Source organism: Pelophylax lessonae (genome assembly GCF_965119305.1).
Source record: "Pelophylax lessonae genome assembly, chromosome: 11".
Taxonomy (NCBI): domain Eukaryota; kingdom Metazoa; phylum Chordata; class Amphibia; order Anura; family Ranidae; genus Pelophylax; species Pelophylax lessonae.
This window is the reverse complement of record NC_138778.1, coordinates 78,332,647-78,351,461: the sequence shown is the minus strand read 5'-3', so window position 1 is coordinate 78,351,461 and position 18,815 is coordinate 78,332,647. Positions and strand designations below refer to the sequence as shown.

Here is an 18,815-nt window from a genome sequence, read left to right as displayed (position 1 = left end):
TCGGTGGACCAATCTTCTCGCAAGACTTTAGCCAATCTCCCTTATGACGGTTCTCGTCTGTTTGGCGAATCCTTGGATACTCTGATTAAGGGGATCACTGGGGGTAAGAGCACGCTCTTACCCCAATCCCAGAAGGCTAAGTCGGCTCCTGGTAAGAAGCATGCTTCCTTTCGGCCCTCTCGGGGGTTCTTTCGTGCCTTTCGGCCGCACTTTAAGGGCAAACCGTTCAAAGGTCAGGGCTCTCAAAAGAAGCCGTGGACAGGTAAGCAGAAGTCCGGCCAATCCGGATCCGCTGCCCACAACAGTGCGGCCTGAAGGGGCGCCCTCACTCGGTTCTGGGGTCGGGGGACGCTTGCTCGGTTTTCTACAACCTTGGCTGGCCCGTGTTTGGGACAGGTGGGTTCAGGAAATCGTTCGATCTGGTTACAAGATCGAGTTTCTCTCTCGGCCGGAGAGCAGATTTTTTCCCTCAAATCTTCAACTGTCTCTGGAGCGTTTGCGGGCTCTGCACCTGGCGGTGCGGGACCTGAGAGCTCAGGGAGTGGTGGTCCCGGTGCCTCATCGGGACAGATTTCGGGGGTTCTATTCAAATCTGTTCACTGTACCCAGGAAGGAGGGCAAGGTTCGTCCAATTCTGGACTTGAAGGCTCTAAACCGCTTTGTGCGGGTTCGCAAGTTCCGCATGGAATCTCTGCGGTCGGTGGTGGCTGCCCTGGTTCCGGGGGAATTCATGGCCTCCATCGATCTGAAGGATGCGTACCTACACATCCCCATTTTCGAGGGTCACCAGAGGTACCTTCGATTCGCCATCGCGGAGGATCACTACCAATTCGTGGCGTTGCCTTTTGGCCTCGCTTCGGCTCCGCGGGTTTTCACCAAGGTGCTTGCGCCACTGCTGGCCTTGTTAAGGGCCCAGGGCATCTCTGTCCTGGGTTATCTGGACGACATTCTGGTTCGCTCTGCGACCAGCCAGGGTCTGGAGAATGATCTGTCCGTCACGGTGCAGACTCTGCAGGAGTTTGGTTGGACGATAAATTATCCAAAATCGATACTGTGCCCGGCGGTTCGTTTTCCCTATTTGGGAATGATCCTGGACTCGGTCCAAGCGAAGGTCTTCCTACCGGACGACAAAATCGGGGTTCTTCAGGGAGAAGTCCAGTCCCTCAGGGACGTTCCGTGCTCATCCCTGCGGAAGTGCATGCGGTGTCTGGGTCTGATGGTCTCGGCTTTCGAGGCGATTCCCTTTGCCCAGTTTCACACGAGGGGTCTCCAAGCGGAGATTCTGTCCAAGTGGGACGGGCGTCCGCAGTCTCTGGATGTCCAGATTTCGTTGAGCCATCGCACCAGAAGGGATCTTCTGTGGTGGCTCCAGTCCCCGGCGGTGTCGGGGGGGAAAGTCTTTTCGTCCTCTTTCATGGACGGTGATCACCACGGATGCCAGCTTGTCGGGCTGGGGTGGTGTTCTGGGCGTTCTGTCCGCCCAGGGGACTTGGTCGGAGGAGGAATCCTCCCTTCCGATCAACATTTTGGAGTTGCGTGCGATAACTCTCTGCCTTCACCGTTGGACAGACAGGCTGCGCGGCTGTCCGGTTCGGGTGCAGACGGACAATGCCACGGCGGTGGCTTACGTCAATCACCAAGGGGGCACCAGGAGTGCCCGAGCGGCTCGGGAAGTGGCCGACATTCTTTCTTGGGCCGAGACTCATGTCCCGGCGATATCGGCGGTACACATTCCGGGGGTGGAGAACTGGCAGGCGGATTATCTGAGTCGCCAGACCCTGGATCAGGGGGAATGGTCTCTCCACCCGGCTGTCTTCCAGATGTTGTGCGCGAAGTGGGGTCTTCCGGAAGTGGACCTGTTCGCGTCTCGTCTGAACAACAAGGTAAAAAGGTTTGTGGCAAGGACGCGCGATCCTCGGGCAGACGCGTCCGATGCGCTGGTGGCCCCGTGGCACCAGTATCGACTGCTGTATGCGTTCCCGCCGATTCAATTGCTGCCCAGGTTCCTTCGCAGGTTGAACTCGGAACCACACGCGGTGATTCTTGTGGCACCGGACTGGCCTCGCCGGTCCTGGTACGCGGATCTCGTGAACCTGGCGGTCGACACTCCTTGGCGTCTGCCTCTTCGAGAAGATCTCTTGTCTCAAGGGCCGATATTCCATCCTGCTTTACAGTCGCTGGCTTTGACGGCCTGGCTGTTGAAACCGAGGTCCTGAAGGATAGGGGTCTCTCTCCGGAGGTCATTCACACCTTGATTAACGCGAGGAAGTCTTCCTCGGGGAAGGTCTATCACCGTACTTGGAAGGCCTGTTTTGCCTGGTGTGAGTCCAGGGGGTTTTCACCTCGCACATACTGTGTCTAGGGTGTTGTCCTTCCTTCAGACGGGTGTCGACCAGCGTATGGCGTTGGCTACGGTCAAGGGTCAGGTGTCTGCGCTGGCTGTTCTCTTTCAACGTCCTATAGCGTCTAACTCTTTGGTTAGTACCTTTTTGTTCAAGGGGTGCGACATCTGGTCCCTCCTAGGAGGGCACCCTTGCCTCCTTGGGACTTGAATCTTGTGCTGTCCGTGTTACAACACGCTCCTTTTGAACAGATCAGGAAGATCTTGTTGTCCATGTTGTCCAAAAAAGTCGCTATTTTGGTGGCGATAACTTCGGCTCGTAGGGTTTCGGAGCTGGCGGCTTTGTCCTGCAAGTCTCCGTACTTGGTCCTTCATCTGGATAAGGTGGTCTTGCGACCCAACCCTTCTTTTCTTCTGAAGAGAGTTTCGGATTTTCACATCAATGAGGACATTGATGCGCGAAGCCCAAACATCCGAAGGAGGTGGAGCTGCATTCCTTGGATGTTGTTCGGGCGATTGGGGTTTACCTGAAATCGACTGAATCTTTCCGCAAGTCGGATTCCTTGTTTGTCCTTCCTGAGGGACCTCGGAAGGGCTTGGCTGCGTCGGCCTCTACCATTGCCAAATGGATCACACAGACTGTGGAATAGGCCTATACTTTGAAGGGGAAAGCTCCCCCTGTGCCTGTGAAGGCGCACTCTACAAGATCTCTGAGTACGTCTTGGGCCTGTCGTCATGGGGCTTCTGTGGCCCCGGTGTGTAAGGCGGCGACTTGGTCGTCCGTTCACACCTTCACGAAATTCTACAGAGTGGATGTTCAGCCATCGGCAGATGCTTCCTTTGGCCGCAAGGTTCTTCGTGCGGCAGTTCCTTAGAGCCTCTTGTATGGGCTTCTTGGCTGTTTGGGATACATGTTGTTATCCCTAGGTTATTTGTTTTCCTGGGATTTTTTTTTGCTTCTGTTGAGCAAGTTTTTTCTTCTGTTGCCCAGATGGTTTCATTCCTTTGGTAAGGTTCCTTTCTCTACTGTGGAGACGGCGTTGCCTTGGGCGCGGCTGCGTTTCCCACCCCTCATGTTTGCACTGCTTTGGGACGTCCCCATTGTGACGAATATGAAGAGGGCGGCGACTGTCGGAGGACGTAAGAGAAAACGGAATTTTTGTAAAATCTTACCTGTAAAATTCCTTTCTCTGAGTCCTCCGACAGTCGCCGCCCCCGCCCCTCTTTTGGGGTTGTTTGTACTCTCTACTGCTATTCCACTGAAACTGGAGTATGGATACAGGAAGTGGGAGGGTATTGACTGAGGGGACCACCCCCTGGGGGTGGGATGTGTTAAAACTTTTATATTGACATATTCTGTTGCCTAGCTACTCCTTCGGAGCAAAGTCTAATACCCATTGTGACGAATATGAAGAGGGCGGCGACTGTCGGAGGACTCAGAGAAAGGAATTTTACAGGTAAGATTTTACAAAAATTCAGTTTTTCAACTTTGTCTTTTAAAAAATATCCAATTTATGTCATATATTTTGGCCAAAATGTATTTAGCTACATGTCTTTGACAAAAAAAATCTCAATGAGCGTATTTTTATTGGTTTGCGCAAAAGTTATAGCGTCTACAAACTATGGTGTAAATACTGACATTTATGCAGCTTTTACTTTGTGACTGTCTATCTCATTTCATGAAGTGCTAAAATATGGCAGGGCACTACAACCCCCCCCCCAAATTACCACTTTTTGGAAAATAGACATCCTAAGGAATGTCCTGAGAGGCATGCTGAGCTCATTGAATATTTCATTTTTTTTGTCACAGGTGTTTGAAAAATGACTTAAAAAAAAATGTTTTTTTCTTTACACAAAGTTGCCATTGAAGTGATATATTGCTCGCGCATGCCATGGGTATATGTTCAATTAAACCCCAAAATATATTCTGCTGCTTCTCCTGAGTACAGGAATACCACATATGTGAGACTTTTTGGGAGCCTAGCTGTGTACGGGACCCCGAAAACAAATCACCACCTTCAGAATTTCAAAGGGCGTACATTTTTCATTGTATCTTCTCGCTACCTATCACGGTTTAGGAGGCCCTGAAGTGTCAAGATACCACAAAACCCCCCCCCCCCCCCCCCCCAATGACCCATTTTGGAAAGTAAACACCCCAAGCTATTTGCTGAGAGGCATGGTGAGTCCATGGAATATTTTATATTTTGCCACAAGTTTTGGGAAAATTCCATTCTTTGTGTTTAAAAAAAAAAAAAAAGTTGTCACTAAAAGATAAATTTCTCACACATGACATGGGTATGGGTATATGTGGAATGACACCCCAAAATACATTCTGCTGCTTCCCCTGAGTACAGGGATACCACATGTGAGACTTTTTGGGAGCCCAGCTGTGTACGGGACCTCGAAAACCAGTCACCACTTTCAGGTTTTCTAATGGCAAAAATTGTACATTTCACCTCCGCACTACCTGTCAGTTTCGGAGGCCCTAAAATTTCAAGATAGCACAACCCCCCCAAATGACCCAATTTTGCAAAGTAGACACTCCAAGCTATTTGCTGAGAGGCATGGTGAGTCCATGGAATATTTTATATTTTGCCACAAGGTTCGGGAATTTTTTTTTTTTTTACACAAAGTTGCTATGGGTATATGTGAAATGACACCCCAAAATACATTCTGCTGCTTCTCCAGAGTATGGGGATACCCCAATGTTTGACACTTTTTTGCAGTCTAGCCGAGTACAGGACCCCAAAAACCAATCAACACTTTCAGGCTTTCCAAGGGCATAAATTGTTGATTTCACACCTGATTACCTATCACAGTTTCGGAGGCCATGAAATGCCAAGACAGCACAACCCCCCCCCAAAAAATGACCCCTTTTCGGAAAGTAGACACCCTAAGCTATTTGCAGAGAGGCATGTTGAGTGTTTTGCAGATCTCACTTTTTGTCACAAAGTTTTGGAAATTGAAGAAAGAGGAAAAGAATTGCACTTTCCTGTTTTTTGTTTTTTTTTTTTTCCCTTCATTTTCCAAAATAAATGTGAGCTGCAAAATACTCACTATGCCTCTCAGCAAATAGCTTGGAGTGTCTACTTTGCAAAATAGGGCCATTTTTGGGGGGGGGGGGGGGGGTGGGGGTTGTGCTAACTTGGCAATTCATGGCCTTCAAAACTGTGATAGGTAGTAAGGAGTGAAATCAACAATTTACGCCCTTAGCCTGAAGGTGGGGATTGGTTTTCGGGGTCCTGTACGCAGCTAGACTGCCAAAAAGTCTCACACATGGGGTATCCCTGTATTCAGGAGAAGCAGCAGAATGTATTTTGGGGTGTCATTCCACATATACCCATGGCAATATAGCATTTAGTGACAACTTTGTTTTTTTTTTTTTTTTTTTTTTTACACAAATTGTCACCTTCCCTAAACATAGGGCAAAATATAAAATGCTCCATGGACTCAATATGCCTCTCAGCAAATAGCTTTGGGTGTCTACTTTTCAAAAAGGGGTAATTTGGGGGGTGTTTAAACTGTCACGGCATTTTATGCTCAATCTTAGCCACACATCACCCACTCTTCTAACCACTTGAAAACCAAGTCTTTTCTGTGACTTTTTGTTTACATGGAAAAAATATATATATATTTTTTTTTTTACTAGAAAATTACTTTGAACCCCCAAACATATGTTTCTTTAAAGCAGAGGCCCTACACAACAAAAGGGTGGATGTTGCAATCTTTTTTTTTTTTTTTTGTCACACAGTATTTGCGCACAGATTTTCCAAACGCAATTTCTGCAGAAAAAATAATTTTTTTTTAACATTGAATGCACAAATACACTATATAATTCCAAATTGTTTGGTAAAATTTAAAAGATGATCTTATGCCGAGTACATAGATACCAAGCATGACCTGCTTTAAAAATTGTGCACGCATGTGCAGCGACTACAAACTACGTATGTACATTTTTAAAAGTCTTTACAAGTTAACACTTTAGACTTACAGAGGAGGTCTACTGCAAGAATTACTGCCCTCGACCTGGCGTTTGCGGCGATATCTCACATGCATGCTGCAATTGCGGTTTACATATGACACTAGACCAACGCTTGTGTGCGCCTTTGCGCGCAAGCACGGGGGGGGGGCAGGGGGGGCTTGATTTTTTTTTTTTTTTTATCATTTTTATTGTTATCACAGTGAATTAAAATATCCCCTATGAAGCCATTCTTGTCTCCAATCAGCTCTATGGTTAGATAATTGAACCACCGGCTGCACTCTCAGGTTGATCGGTGGGACAGGAGAGCCCGAGAAAAACAGTGGAAGGCGGCAGGAGTGAGTCCCCTCCCACTGCTTGTAAAAGCAGTCTAGCGGCCAATTATCCGCTAGGATTGCATTTACATGTAAGCCGACCGCTGGCTGTAAAAACCGATACCAAGATGATGCCTAAATATGCAGGCATCATCCTGGTATAACCACTCAGTCCAGCAACGTACCAGTATATTGCTGGTCCTTGTTTGGCATTATAGTGTAGGTTTTTTTTTTTTTTTTTTTTCTTTTTTCCATGTGGGCTGAACGAAAAAAAGAGAACCTAACAGAAATCTCCACAGGAAAATTGTGTAGTATACACACTATTAACCGCCCAAACATCCAAACCCACTTATTTAATGGCGGGTATACATGACAATATTCCACGTATACCTAAAGGTATTTTAACTGCAGTGGTGAAATCAGCCTACCACAGCGCTGCCATCAGAGGTATCCATATATGCTGAGCGCAAACGCTGTTTGTGTCAGAATATATAAAATCAGTGTGGCAGCTGACGAGTACCTGCAAGGGAAACAGGTTAACAAAAGAATGAAAAACAAAGTACAGTAGGAAGAGTAGAAGAACATAAAAATAACTGAGACAACTGTTTTTGGCTTTCTTCTTTTTTTTTTTTTTTTTTTTTTTTGTGTGAACTGCAACCTTCCAGCTTAGGGTCTCTCAAAATGTCGATAGTCATCGAACATCTTTCGAGACCCTGTGTTAGTGTGCCCTACACTGTGTCGTGCTGTACCCCATACTAAAACTCCACTAGTGTATGGTAGCGCTCGAAACATTCTCCGATGCAGAGACCAGGTTTGTCAGGACAGGTGGGACAATAACGGGTGTCACGCCTAAATCCGCGCCTGCTACAGACACATTTTTTTTTGGGAGTGTCTTTGGGTAGGGGTACTCGGGAGGACATGTGAAAAATGCCTCTCATGCAGCCGGCTCAATGCATCCGAAAGAGTTGGGCAGCAACACCTCCTGGGTACAGGTACATAGTTGGTGAGGTTGAATAAAGACAATAGTCCATCCAGTTCAACCTGTGTAGGTGTGTGTTTGGCTGTAATCATCTAACATAGCCCTTAATGTCCTGATCCTTGAGATGTAAGTCTAAGAGTCTTTTGAAAGCCACCATACTACCCGCAGAAACCACCTCTTGTGGTAGACAATTCCACATTCTTGTAGCCCTAACAGTAAAGAACCCTCCTCGTTGCCTGAGGTTAAAACGCTTCTCCTCTAATCGCATTGTATGTCCTCGAGTCCTCATGCAATTCCTTCGAATGAACAGCTTTTTTTCTAAGCTGAGATCCCCATTAAGATATTTATAAATTGCTATCATGTCCCCTCTCAGACGTCTCTTCTCCAGGGAAAATAAATTGAGCGATTGCAGCCGCTCTTCATAGTTAAGGTCCTCCAACCCCCCTAATCAGTTTAGTTGCCCTTCTCTGGACTCTCTCCAGCTCCAACACATCCCTCCTGAGGACTGGCGACCAGAACTCAGGTAGGCATTGATGATCTCTTCCTGGAATTCTGGGAACGATCCAGTTCCTCCTGACGCCCTGTATAGTACAAAGATGTTCAGCATAGCCAATTGGAATAAATAAACAGACACCTTTTTGTAAAAATCAAGGAAAAACCTGCGCTAAACGTGAGTGAATATAAAGGAATAACGGTGAAAAGCTGCTAAACACTGGACCTATAGAAATCCAAAACAATACATACAAACAATTGTGTAGCGCTGATCATAAATGGTGAAAAAATATGATAATTAAATGCATAAACGAATGACAAAAATATATATTGACATAAACAGTGTATCAAAAATCTTGCATAAACGTGTTTAGTCCAATAGAGATTTCTAGGATTCAAGCAATAAGTCCCAGGGATGCATAAAAAAGGGGATTCACTCCAGAAATGAAGAGATTATTCTACCTCTCTACAAGACTCTGGTCCGGCCACATCTGGAGTATGCTGTCCAGTTCTGGGCACCGGTCCTCAGGAAGGATGTGCTGGAACTGGAGAAAGTCCAGAGAAGGGCAACAAAAATAATTAGGGGAATGGAGCACATCAGCTATGAGGAAAGACTACAAGCACTGACTGAACTTATTCTCTCTGGAGAAGAGACGATTGAGGGGGGGATATGATATCCATGTACAAATACTGTACTGGCGACTCTAGCATAAGGAACAAACTATTCAGAGAAAGGAATACAATAAGACACGTGGCCACTCACTAAAAATAGAGGAAAGGCGGTTTAACCTTAAAATACGTAGGGGGTTCTTCACTGTAAGAGCAGTAAGGATGTGGAATTCTCTTCCACAAGCAGTTGTATCAGCAGGGATCATCGATAGTTTCAAAAAACAATTAGATGGGCACCTTAAAGCGGAGTTCCACCCAAAAGTGGAACTTCCGCTTTAAATAGTCCTAACCCCCTGACATGCCACATTTGGCATGTCATTTTTTGGGGGGGGGAGCGGGTACCTAGTTTTGACATGTACCCGCTCCTACTTCCGCTCGGAGCGCCGCGGCGCCCTGAGTGGAAGTTCTCCTCTCTCCCTCCCTCCCTGCAATCTTCTGGGACATGTCAGAGGTCCCAGAAGATTGCCGGGCAATCACGACGCATATCGCAACTCGCGCATGCGCAGTGCGTACCCGGCTGTGAAGCCGCAAACTGTCACAGCCGGGTGCCCACATCAGTGATGCTGGCGCGGCAGAGAAGAGAGGGAGAAGACGGCGCATCGCTGGACCGTGGGACAGGTGAGTGTGCGGTTAGGCTGGAACTCCGCTTTAAAGACCACAACATACAGGGGTATACAATGTACGGTTAACAGCAAACACACACACATCATAGGTTGAACTGGATGGACGGATGTCTTTTTTTCAACCTCTGTAACTATGTAACTAGCACAGGTGAGGATGGTGCTGGATCCCTGGACAGGTAAGTGTCAGGATTTGTTGCTGCTGATTATTTTTTTTAAAGAACCTCTTTAATGTGTCCCATTTCCTATCACCTACAGCTCAGATCTAGCAATATTATAAGATTCCTAGGTATGTCCCCTTCCCCTACCAAAAATAACCTTTCTCTATCGTTCATCAACAGGCACAGCTCCTTATCGTCATGACTCATAGGATTATGCTCCTTCTAGGAATAGGCACATGGCAGGAAAAAATCTTAACCACGCCTATGGGGGCTGTCCCTGTAGGCATAACCCCTCAGACTCTGCTATCATTCATGAAACAGTTTTGTTCTGCCTAGTGTTAGGAATAGGACCTAGCTCCCTGCTGAGACTTCAGTCTTAGTTGTAACAGGGAAAGTTTTTTTGTGATTAACTAGTTTTTTTCCTGAGGACCAAGATCCAGAGGAACTTCAAGCAACAGCCGGCTGTGGTTTCGCACTGGATAATCTCAGGTCTCCCAGCCTGGCCAGAGAGCGTGAGCAGGTTATAGTCCAGCACTTGGCCTCGCCTCGCATATCTACACATCCCTTTCTACGCTGGACACCAGCAGTTTCTTTGCTTTGCGGTAGCAGAGGAGCATTATCAATTTGTGGCCTTTCCCCTTTGGTCTTGCCTCTGCTTCCAGAGTGTATACCAAGGTACTAGCACCGGTATTAGCACTGCTGCGCCGGCGGGGGATTGCGGTACTGGGGTACCTGGACGATCTTTTGTTGAGTGGACTCTCATTCAGCCTTGTTGGGCATCTGACGATCACGGTCAGAACTCTGCAGGAGTTCAGTTGGAACATCAATTTCAAGAAATCCGCGCTGACTCCCGGTTCTGAGACTGGATTATGTGGGCTTGACTCTGGATTCTGCCTTTGGCGAGGGTTTTTCTTTCCCCCCCCCCCCCCGAACAAGCTGCAAAAGTTGCAGGGGGCGATTCAGTTGTTGTTGGACAACAATCTGTCCTCTGAGTTTACATGGGAACCTTGGTTCTGATGGTATCAACCTTCGAGGCGATTCCGTTTGCTCAGTGCCATACAAGGCCTTTGCAAAGGGAGATTCTTGTAAAATGGAACAAGGATCCAAAGTCCTTGGATTCTTTGATTCGGTTGAGCCACAACACAAAATCTGTTCTGTTGTGGTGGATTCAGTCTCCAGCACTGTGCCAGGGCAGTGCCAGGTCCTTCTTCCATGGCTTGCATCAAACATCAGGGTGTCTTGGTGCCCAAGGGGGTGGTAGGGATTCTGGTCTGAGAGGAAAGCTTTGTTCCAGCTCTCTGCTGTACACATTCCAGGTGTGGAAATCTGGCAGGTGGATTACCGGAGTCGTCAGGTGTTGGATCAAGGGGAGTGGTCCCTACACCCGGAGGTGTTCCGCCTCCTGTGTGTTCAGTGGGGGACTCCCAAGATCGATCAGTTTGCCTCTCGCCTCAACAAGAAGATGCAGAGATTCTTAGCCAGGTCTCGAGATCCCCTGGCCAACGCCACAGACGCTTTGGTGGCTCCTTGTGGTCGGTATCGGCTGATTTATGCATTTCCCCCATTGAAATTCCTGCCGAGGCTTCTGTGCAGGATAGAGGTGGAAAACATTCCGGTCATTCTGTTGGCTCCAGACTGGCCTCGCCGTTCTTGGTATGCAGACCTGATAAGGCTGGTCACCGATACCCCTTGGAGACTTCCTCTCAGGGAAGATCTGCGGTCTCAAGTTCCAATCTTCCATCCTGCTTTACAGTCGCTGGCTTTAACGGCATGGCTGTTGAAAGTCAGGTGTTGTGAGATAGGGGTCTTTCTGACTCTGTGATTCCTACACTCTTGAAGGCTAGGAAGTCCACTTCCAGGAAGATCTACCATTGTACGTGGAAATCGTACATTTCATGGTGTGACTCGCTGAAGGTGCACCCTCGCTTGTTTTTCAATCGCTAGAGTTTTGGCTTTTTTTGCAGAAAGGGGTTGAACAGCGGTTGGCTTTGGGTAATATCAAAGGCCAAGTTTTGGCTTTGGCTATATGTTTTCAATGCCCGTTAGCCACGCCTGTCTTACCCTGGACTTTTTTATCCGGGAGTGCGCCATGTGGCTCCTCCGTGATGATCCCCCGTTACCTCCGTGGGATCTAAATCTGGTGTTATCTATTCTTCAAAAGCCTCCTTCTGAAATCTCAGAAGGTTGCCTTCTTGGTGGCAATCACTTCTGTCCGTAAGGTATCTGAATTGGCGACGTTGTCTTGCCGCTCACCTGATCTGGTGGCACACAGTGATAAGGTGGTACTTCAACCTAATAAGTCGCTCCTTCCTGAGGTGGTTTCTGATTTTCTTCTGAATGAAGACATTGTGTTGTCTTCACTTTGCCCTAAACCTCAGCATCCTAAGGAGTATGCCTTGCATTCTTTAAATGTGGTTCGGGCGATCAGGGTTTATTTAGAGACCACTGAGTTCTTTGGAAAATCAGATGCTCTTTTTGTCCTTACTGATGGACCTCGTAAGGGATTGGCTGCATCTGCTGTGAACATTTCCAGATAGATCAGGCTGACGGTGGTGCAGGCATATTCACTGAAGGGTCAGGTTCCTCCTTTCCCAGTGAAGGCACATTCTACGAGAGCGCTGAGTGCCTCTTGGGCTTTTCGCCATCATGCGTCAGTGATACAAGTTTGCAAGGTGGCAACATGGTCATCTGTGCATACGTTCACAAAATTCTACAAGGTAGATGTGTTGGCAACCCTCGGATGCTTCTATTGGCCGCAAGGTTTTGCAGGCTGCAGTTTAAAGGAGAACTCCTTTTTAGTTTCAGGGTTCAATTTTTTTCCGGGTGAGCTCCAGTTTTTCCTGGTTGGCTAAGTTTAGCTATTGGAGACTTACGTTTTGTTTCTGCGTTGTTTTCCCACCCCTCATGATGATACTGCTTTGGGACATCCCTATGCGTCCTGAAGATAAGGAGCTGCATTTATCAATAAACGATGGAGAAAACTGGATTTTTGTAAAAACTTACTGTAAAATCCTTTTCTCTGAAGTTCATCAACAGATGACGCACCCGCCCCTCTACTTCTGAGGTATTGGGTTTTTTGTCTTCTAAACACTGCTTGCAACTAAATTCTTTGATAGCAGAGTCTGAGGGGTTATGCCTGCAGGGACCGCCCCCAGAGGCATGGTTAACGTTTTTTTTTTTTTTTTCTGCCTAGTGCCTATTCCTAGAAGGAGCATAACCCTAGGAGTCCTGAATATAAGGTGCTGTGTCTGTCGAACTTCAGAGAAAAGGATTTTACGGTAAGTTCTTTCCGTTTTTAGGGCTTGTTCACACCACTTGTGGTGCAGGAACGCGTGCAAGAGTAGGCATTTTTCTGCACCACAAGGAAACACACTGCCTTCTGCTGATGTGGGCAGTTGCTACAGTACCACGTGGTAAGGTCAAACACACGTGTAAAAAAGGCATGCATACCTATGTGTTAGGCAGCCTATTGAAATTAATGGACGATGCAAAAAAAAAAAAAAAAAAAAAATGCCACATTCACACAGGTGCCCTAGTCCTTCCAGCAAATTAGCAAAAGTATAATTTTGAAGTTTTGGAATGGGGGGGTGGGCTGTCGGGTAGGTCATACAGGGCTCCATGATAGCTAACAACGGCCCTGACTATATCCTTTCTTTTTTCAGACCATAATCATGGCGAGTCGCAGAGCTGCTACCAAGGCGATTGACTGGTTGGCATTTGCAGAAAGAGTTCCTCCAAATCAAAAAGCTATGTTTAATGCACTGAAGACCCGCAGTGATGCTGTGGCTGCCAAGTGAGTGCTCAGAACTTAAAAAACCATCTGCATAAATCAGTGATATACTATGGGGTTGATTTACTAAAGCTGGAGAGTGCAAAATCTGGCGCAGGTGTGCACGGTATCCATTCAGCTAACGGTTGCTTGTTGAATTAAGCTTTGCCAAAAAAACTTGGTAGCTGGTTGGTTTCTATTCAGAGCTGCACCAGATTTTGAGCTCTCCAGTTTTAGTAAATCAACCCCATATGTGTGGATTTTGCATTGTTTTCTGCTTAAGTAGTAGAGTAGTGCTGCTAATTATGACACAATGTCACAATGTAGGAAGCATCATTGAAAAGGGGCTGGCAGTGTTTTTTGTATAGTTTAGAGTACGCTGGCAGGACTGTCCCAGGAGACTGGGGGTCTCCTGGGAGTACAGGGGGGCTGTCAGTGTAAAGGGGGCTTTATAATAAACGGGGTGTGTACTGTGCATGGGAAAACTAATGTAAAGAGGGGCTGTATAATGAAAGGGGCTGTTTACTGTTTAATTAAAATGATTATTTCCTGAAACTTCCTCCTTAAATTGAAGGTGCGTGTTATATGCTGATAAATACAGTATTTATTAGGATGGCGCATCACATTTTGGTTTTGGATTTAATTTAATGCCAGATTATAGGTATTGGTGTTTACTGCTGCCAAAAATCTGCATGAGGCAAGTGCAGAGTTTGGGTGTATGTGTATGTGTATATATATATATATATATATATATATATATGTATATGTATATATGTGTGTATGTATGTATGTATGTATGTATATATATATATATATATTTTGGGTTTGGGTGTATGTGTATGTGTATGTATATATATATATATATATATATATATATATATATATATATGTATATGTATATATGTGTGTATGTATGTATGTATATATATATATATATATATATATATATATATATATATATATATATATATATATATATATATATATATATATATATATATATATATATATATAAAAATTTTTCTTGCAAACTTTGAATGTACACTGAGCTGTGCATTTGGTACAGGGAGGCTTTTTTTTTTTATTTTTTTGCACTATATTTTAAATATTTCCTTTTTCTTTGTTCTCAAAATCCCTGTGACACAAGCTTTTAGTCCCTGTTCACACTAAGGCGACCTGTGAGGCGACCTGGTCGCCTCACAGGTTGCCTTCCATAGGGAAGCTGCGGACCCGTTCTAATAGGAGTGACACAAGTCGCTCTGGACCCTTTTTCTAAGTCGGAGCTTCTTTGGGGCGACCCGGAGGCGACCGCCATAGACTTCAATGTTATGAAGTCCTGCTCGCACCGCGACCTCCGAGGTCGCCCCCCCAAGTCGGATCGCCCCTATGTGAACGGGGCCTTAAAGTGGTTGTAAAACCTTACATATACCCACTGACATGACTGGCCTCAGGTGTTGCACAGAGATTAAACAAATCCTCCCAAATAAGTTGTGCCTGTTTTTTTTTCTCTATAGTTCATTGACGGATGCAGTCCTCTGATGCATATCCGTAGCTAATACCGCCCTCTACAGGAGTAGGACACTAGGCAGAAAGAATTTCTGTGAAAAAATGACTGAATGCAGAGTCCACCCTGCGCTTAGGCAAAACATAAATCAAAAAACAATACTGCCGCTGCTGCTCATCACTCAGCGAAAGAATATTGTAACAAAAACACAGCGCTAAAGACAGTGCATATATCAAAAAATGTAACTTAATGAAGTGAAATTCCAAATACTGTGCCTTACTTCTCGTGAGTAGGGGCAAAAAAATGTGAGCAATAGTGAATAGATTAGTTATGCACTCCCGGTGCTATTAAATGGGTGGATATAAATGTGCTCCACTAATAATAATTATATTTTAGTAAACCAAATGAATAGATTAATTATACACTCCCAACACTATTGAATAGGTGGATATGAATGTACTCCACTAAAAATAAACAATGTATTGCAGTAAATCAAACAAATAAGTGTCCAGTGGTCATCCAGTGATTAACCCCAACAGTGAATCTACTTACCAGAAGGCGTGGACCCCTAGGCTGTACAGCTTAGGGGGGTCTAGAAGGCTTTATATGGCGGTTGCAGGTAGGGACCCTCTTAAGTAATCACTCCGCGATATGGGAAGACAGAAACACTCCAAATAGTGTAAAACGTTACAGAAGTATTATTATCAAAAGGTACAGATGTACACTTACATTATTCACAATGTTCATGGGCTCATCATGTAATCTCCAAGCGGTTCTTGCGGTCTGTGCAGTAACAAGCGGTGTGCGTTCCACCGCACTTCCGCTTGCGTTCCACCTTACCGGAAGTGACGTTTGACTTTGCTGACAAGACCGGAAGTACGTTGACGCGTTTCACCCCTCCCAGTGGGTGTTTTAAAAGAAATAGCCAGCACATTTATATCCCAAGTATTTAATAGCACTGAGAGTTCATAACTAATCTATTCACTATTGCTCACATTTTTTTGCACCTACTCACGAGAAGTAAGGCACAGTATTTGAAAGAATTTCTGGCTACGCCTATGGGCAGTCCTAGGCCTAGTCAGGAGTAAGGACCTAGATCCTTGCTGGGATTTTTGGTCCTAGCATAAAAATTATTTTTTATGTAGAAACTTTTTATAGCTAGCTTTTTTTTTTTTCTCCGGAATTTTTTCCTGTGAGATCTTCAATCAACTATGGTGAGCTGGGCGACGGGCTGGATACCTATATCCAGTGGTCTCCCTAGTCTGGCCAGCAAGCGTGTGCAGGCCTTAGCTCTACGCTGGGTCGGCCGCGACATAGTTCCACTGGACGGGGACTGGCCCAGCGAGTTAAACGTCTCGCCAGGACGCACATGACAGGGTCTAGGCTTGCGTCACAGCATTCCTATTTGGCCGACAGCCCCCCCCACTTTGGTGGTGTGGGGTCCTGTCAGGAGATGGCGCCCGCCTGTGTTCCCGGTATGCTAAGTAAACGTTCCCCCCCCCCCTTTCCTTAGTGGATTTTGGGCTGGACGCGGGCCCTCTCCCTGGGATGGTCGCACTCTCACACTTCTGGGTTTCCCTCTATCCTATTGTGACCCCCCCGCCTCCCTCCACGTGGGGGACTCTTTGGGCCTTCCTGGGGCTGGGACCTCTTTTGCAGGCCGCAGGGGGGCCAGGGAGTGCACCATCAGCGGCGCTCGACTGATTGTGCAAGGGGGGCCTTGGCGGGGGGTCCCCCTGTGGGTCCCGATTCCTGTGCGGGGCCGCCATTTTTCCTCTAGCCTCGATCGTCTATGGTGGCGGCCATCTTGGTACAACCATTTTCGGCCATTTTGCAGTGGATTTCATGCTGTGAAGGCCGGTGGGTGTGCCTGGAGGCATTTTTGGTGGGAGGCACCCCTCCCTTCACCCTGGGCGGTTTCCTGGCTCAATTCCTTTTACTGAGCCGCCGCCGACACGTGCAGACCTTCCTGATAGTGGTGCTATATAGGGACAGTGAGTTGCTGGGAGCATATTCTCTCTCTCTCTGTGGGGGTTCCTTAGCGTGTGCCTGACCTCTAGGTTGACCTGGTGTTTTTATCTGTCATTTTCTCAGTTTGTTGGCGGGTTCTATAAGTGCAGCATGGACCCCTCAGAACATGTGTCCCCGCCTGACCCCCTCACGGAGGCCACAGGGCCCTCTGGATCTCAATTGTCCACTGATGCGATTTCAGTGGTCCTGGAAGCTTTTGTGTCCCGGGTGGAGGTGGCCTTTAGAGGGTGATTGCGAAGAAATGACCCCCACCTACCCCTGGCTACTCTGATGTCTCGGATTCTGAGTCTGACTCAGCCACCGCATACGTGGGTACCCCGGCCGGGTCTGGTACCCTGCGCCATGCCTCCTCTGATAGTGAGGACAAGCTCTCTACCTCTACTGCTGCGCAGGATAAGGTGCTGGTGGACACACTGGTTTTCTGTGCGTGAAAAAGTTGGAGGATGTGGCTGTCGTTGCTCCTGGGGCAAAGGTTGCCTTCGGCACCCATAAGCCTTCAAGGGTGGAAATTTTTATTTGTTTCCTTTTCCCTACTTTTTGGCTGGCCTACTCGCCAAAGAATGGGATCAGCTGAAACGTTCCCCTGGGGTGTCTAGGCGGTTTACTAGACGCTACCCCTTTGAGGAGCTCTGGTGAAGTGGTCGGTGCCGCCTAAGGTGGATCCACCAGTCTCCAGGCTTAACAAGGCTACCGTTATTCCGGTGGAAGATTCCCGTCCTTTAAGAACCCAGAGGATAGAAAGGTGGAGGCTGTGGCCCACAACATGTACGCTATGGTGGGGACTGCACAGAGGCCTGCTTTTGCTGCGGCCCTTGTCACCCAAACAGTGACTTAATGGGTGAAGCTTCTACACTGTGACGTGGAGGGCAAGCCTGTCCCTCCTGCCTTTGGGGAACTGTTGGACCAGATGGTGCAGGGGCTGCAGTTTGCTTGCAATGCCGCGCTGGACACTACTTACCTGTTGGGTCGTCAGGTGGTCATGAGGCGTATGCTCTGGCTGAAGTGCTGGTCTGTGAATCAGGCTGTTAAGAAGGCCTTGATGGAACACCCCTTTCAGGGGGGACCGTCTATTTTGGGGGGTACCCTGGACGACATTAATGTTCTTGGGGGGGGGGGGGGTGTTTAAGAGTACATTTTCGCATGCGGGCTTTCAAGGGTAGGGACCCTCGCGCGAGGTCCGTCCTTTTCGGCTCACAGAAAGTATTCTTCCTTGGGGGGCAGTCGATGAGGCAAATTCTTTCAAGGCACCCTCCGGTGGTTCCAAGCGTCCCTGGTCTGGGAATCAGAAGTCCGGTTCCGCCAGGCCTGCGGGCGAGGCCCCCTCGACCTGAAGTGCTCCCCCACCTGTCACTGGGGTGGATGGACGCCTTTGCCGGTTCTCAGACTTGTGGCTGGCCCGGATCCCAGACAAATGGGTCCGGAAGGTTGTGCTGTCTGGCTACAAGATCAAGTTTCGATCCGCTCCTCCAGTCAGGTTTTTCCCTTCCAATGGCCGCCTAACCCTGGATCGCTTGCAAGCGCACTATGGGGCAGTGCAGGACTTGCTACAGTAGGTAGTGATAGTCGGTTCCACACGCGGAATGCTTTCACGGGTTTTATTCCAACCTGTTCACGGTTCCCAAGAAGGAGGGCAAAGTTTGTCCGATCCTGGACCTAAAGGCACTGATTGTGTTTATTCACGCTCAAAAGTTCAAGATGGAAACTTTTCGCATGGTGGTGGCTTCCCTAAATCGGGGATTTCCTGGCTTCAATAGACATCAAGGATGCCTACCTTCACATTCCAATCTGTGCCGCTCACCAATGTTTTCTCCGTTTTGCCATGGGAGAGGATCACTATCAGTTTGTGGCGTTACCATGCCATTTTGTTCATGTATCTAATAAGTATATTATATATTTTTAGATATCTAAAATTGAGCTATGATCTAATGATTTACATCTCTTTGCTGGATTCTGAAG

At 47.2% G+C, this 18,815-nt stretch overlaps 1 protein-coding gene across 1 annotated transcript in view; it reads left to right on the top strand.

Annotated features, from left to right (window-relative positions):
- The window catches only part of ATP5PD (ATP synthase peripheral stalk subunit d), a 69,201-nt gene that overhangs the window by 8,342 nt on the left and 42,044 nt on the right, over window positions 1-18,815 (top strand). The window contains exon 2 of the mRNA XM_082271202.1: window positions 13,218-13,348. Within this exon, the coding sequence (XP_082127328.1) occupies window positions 13,227-13,348 (122 nt within the window). The 5' untranslated portion in view covers window positions 13,218-13,226. The remainder of the gene's footprint in view (window positions 1-13,217; window positions 13,349-18,815) is intronic.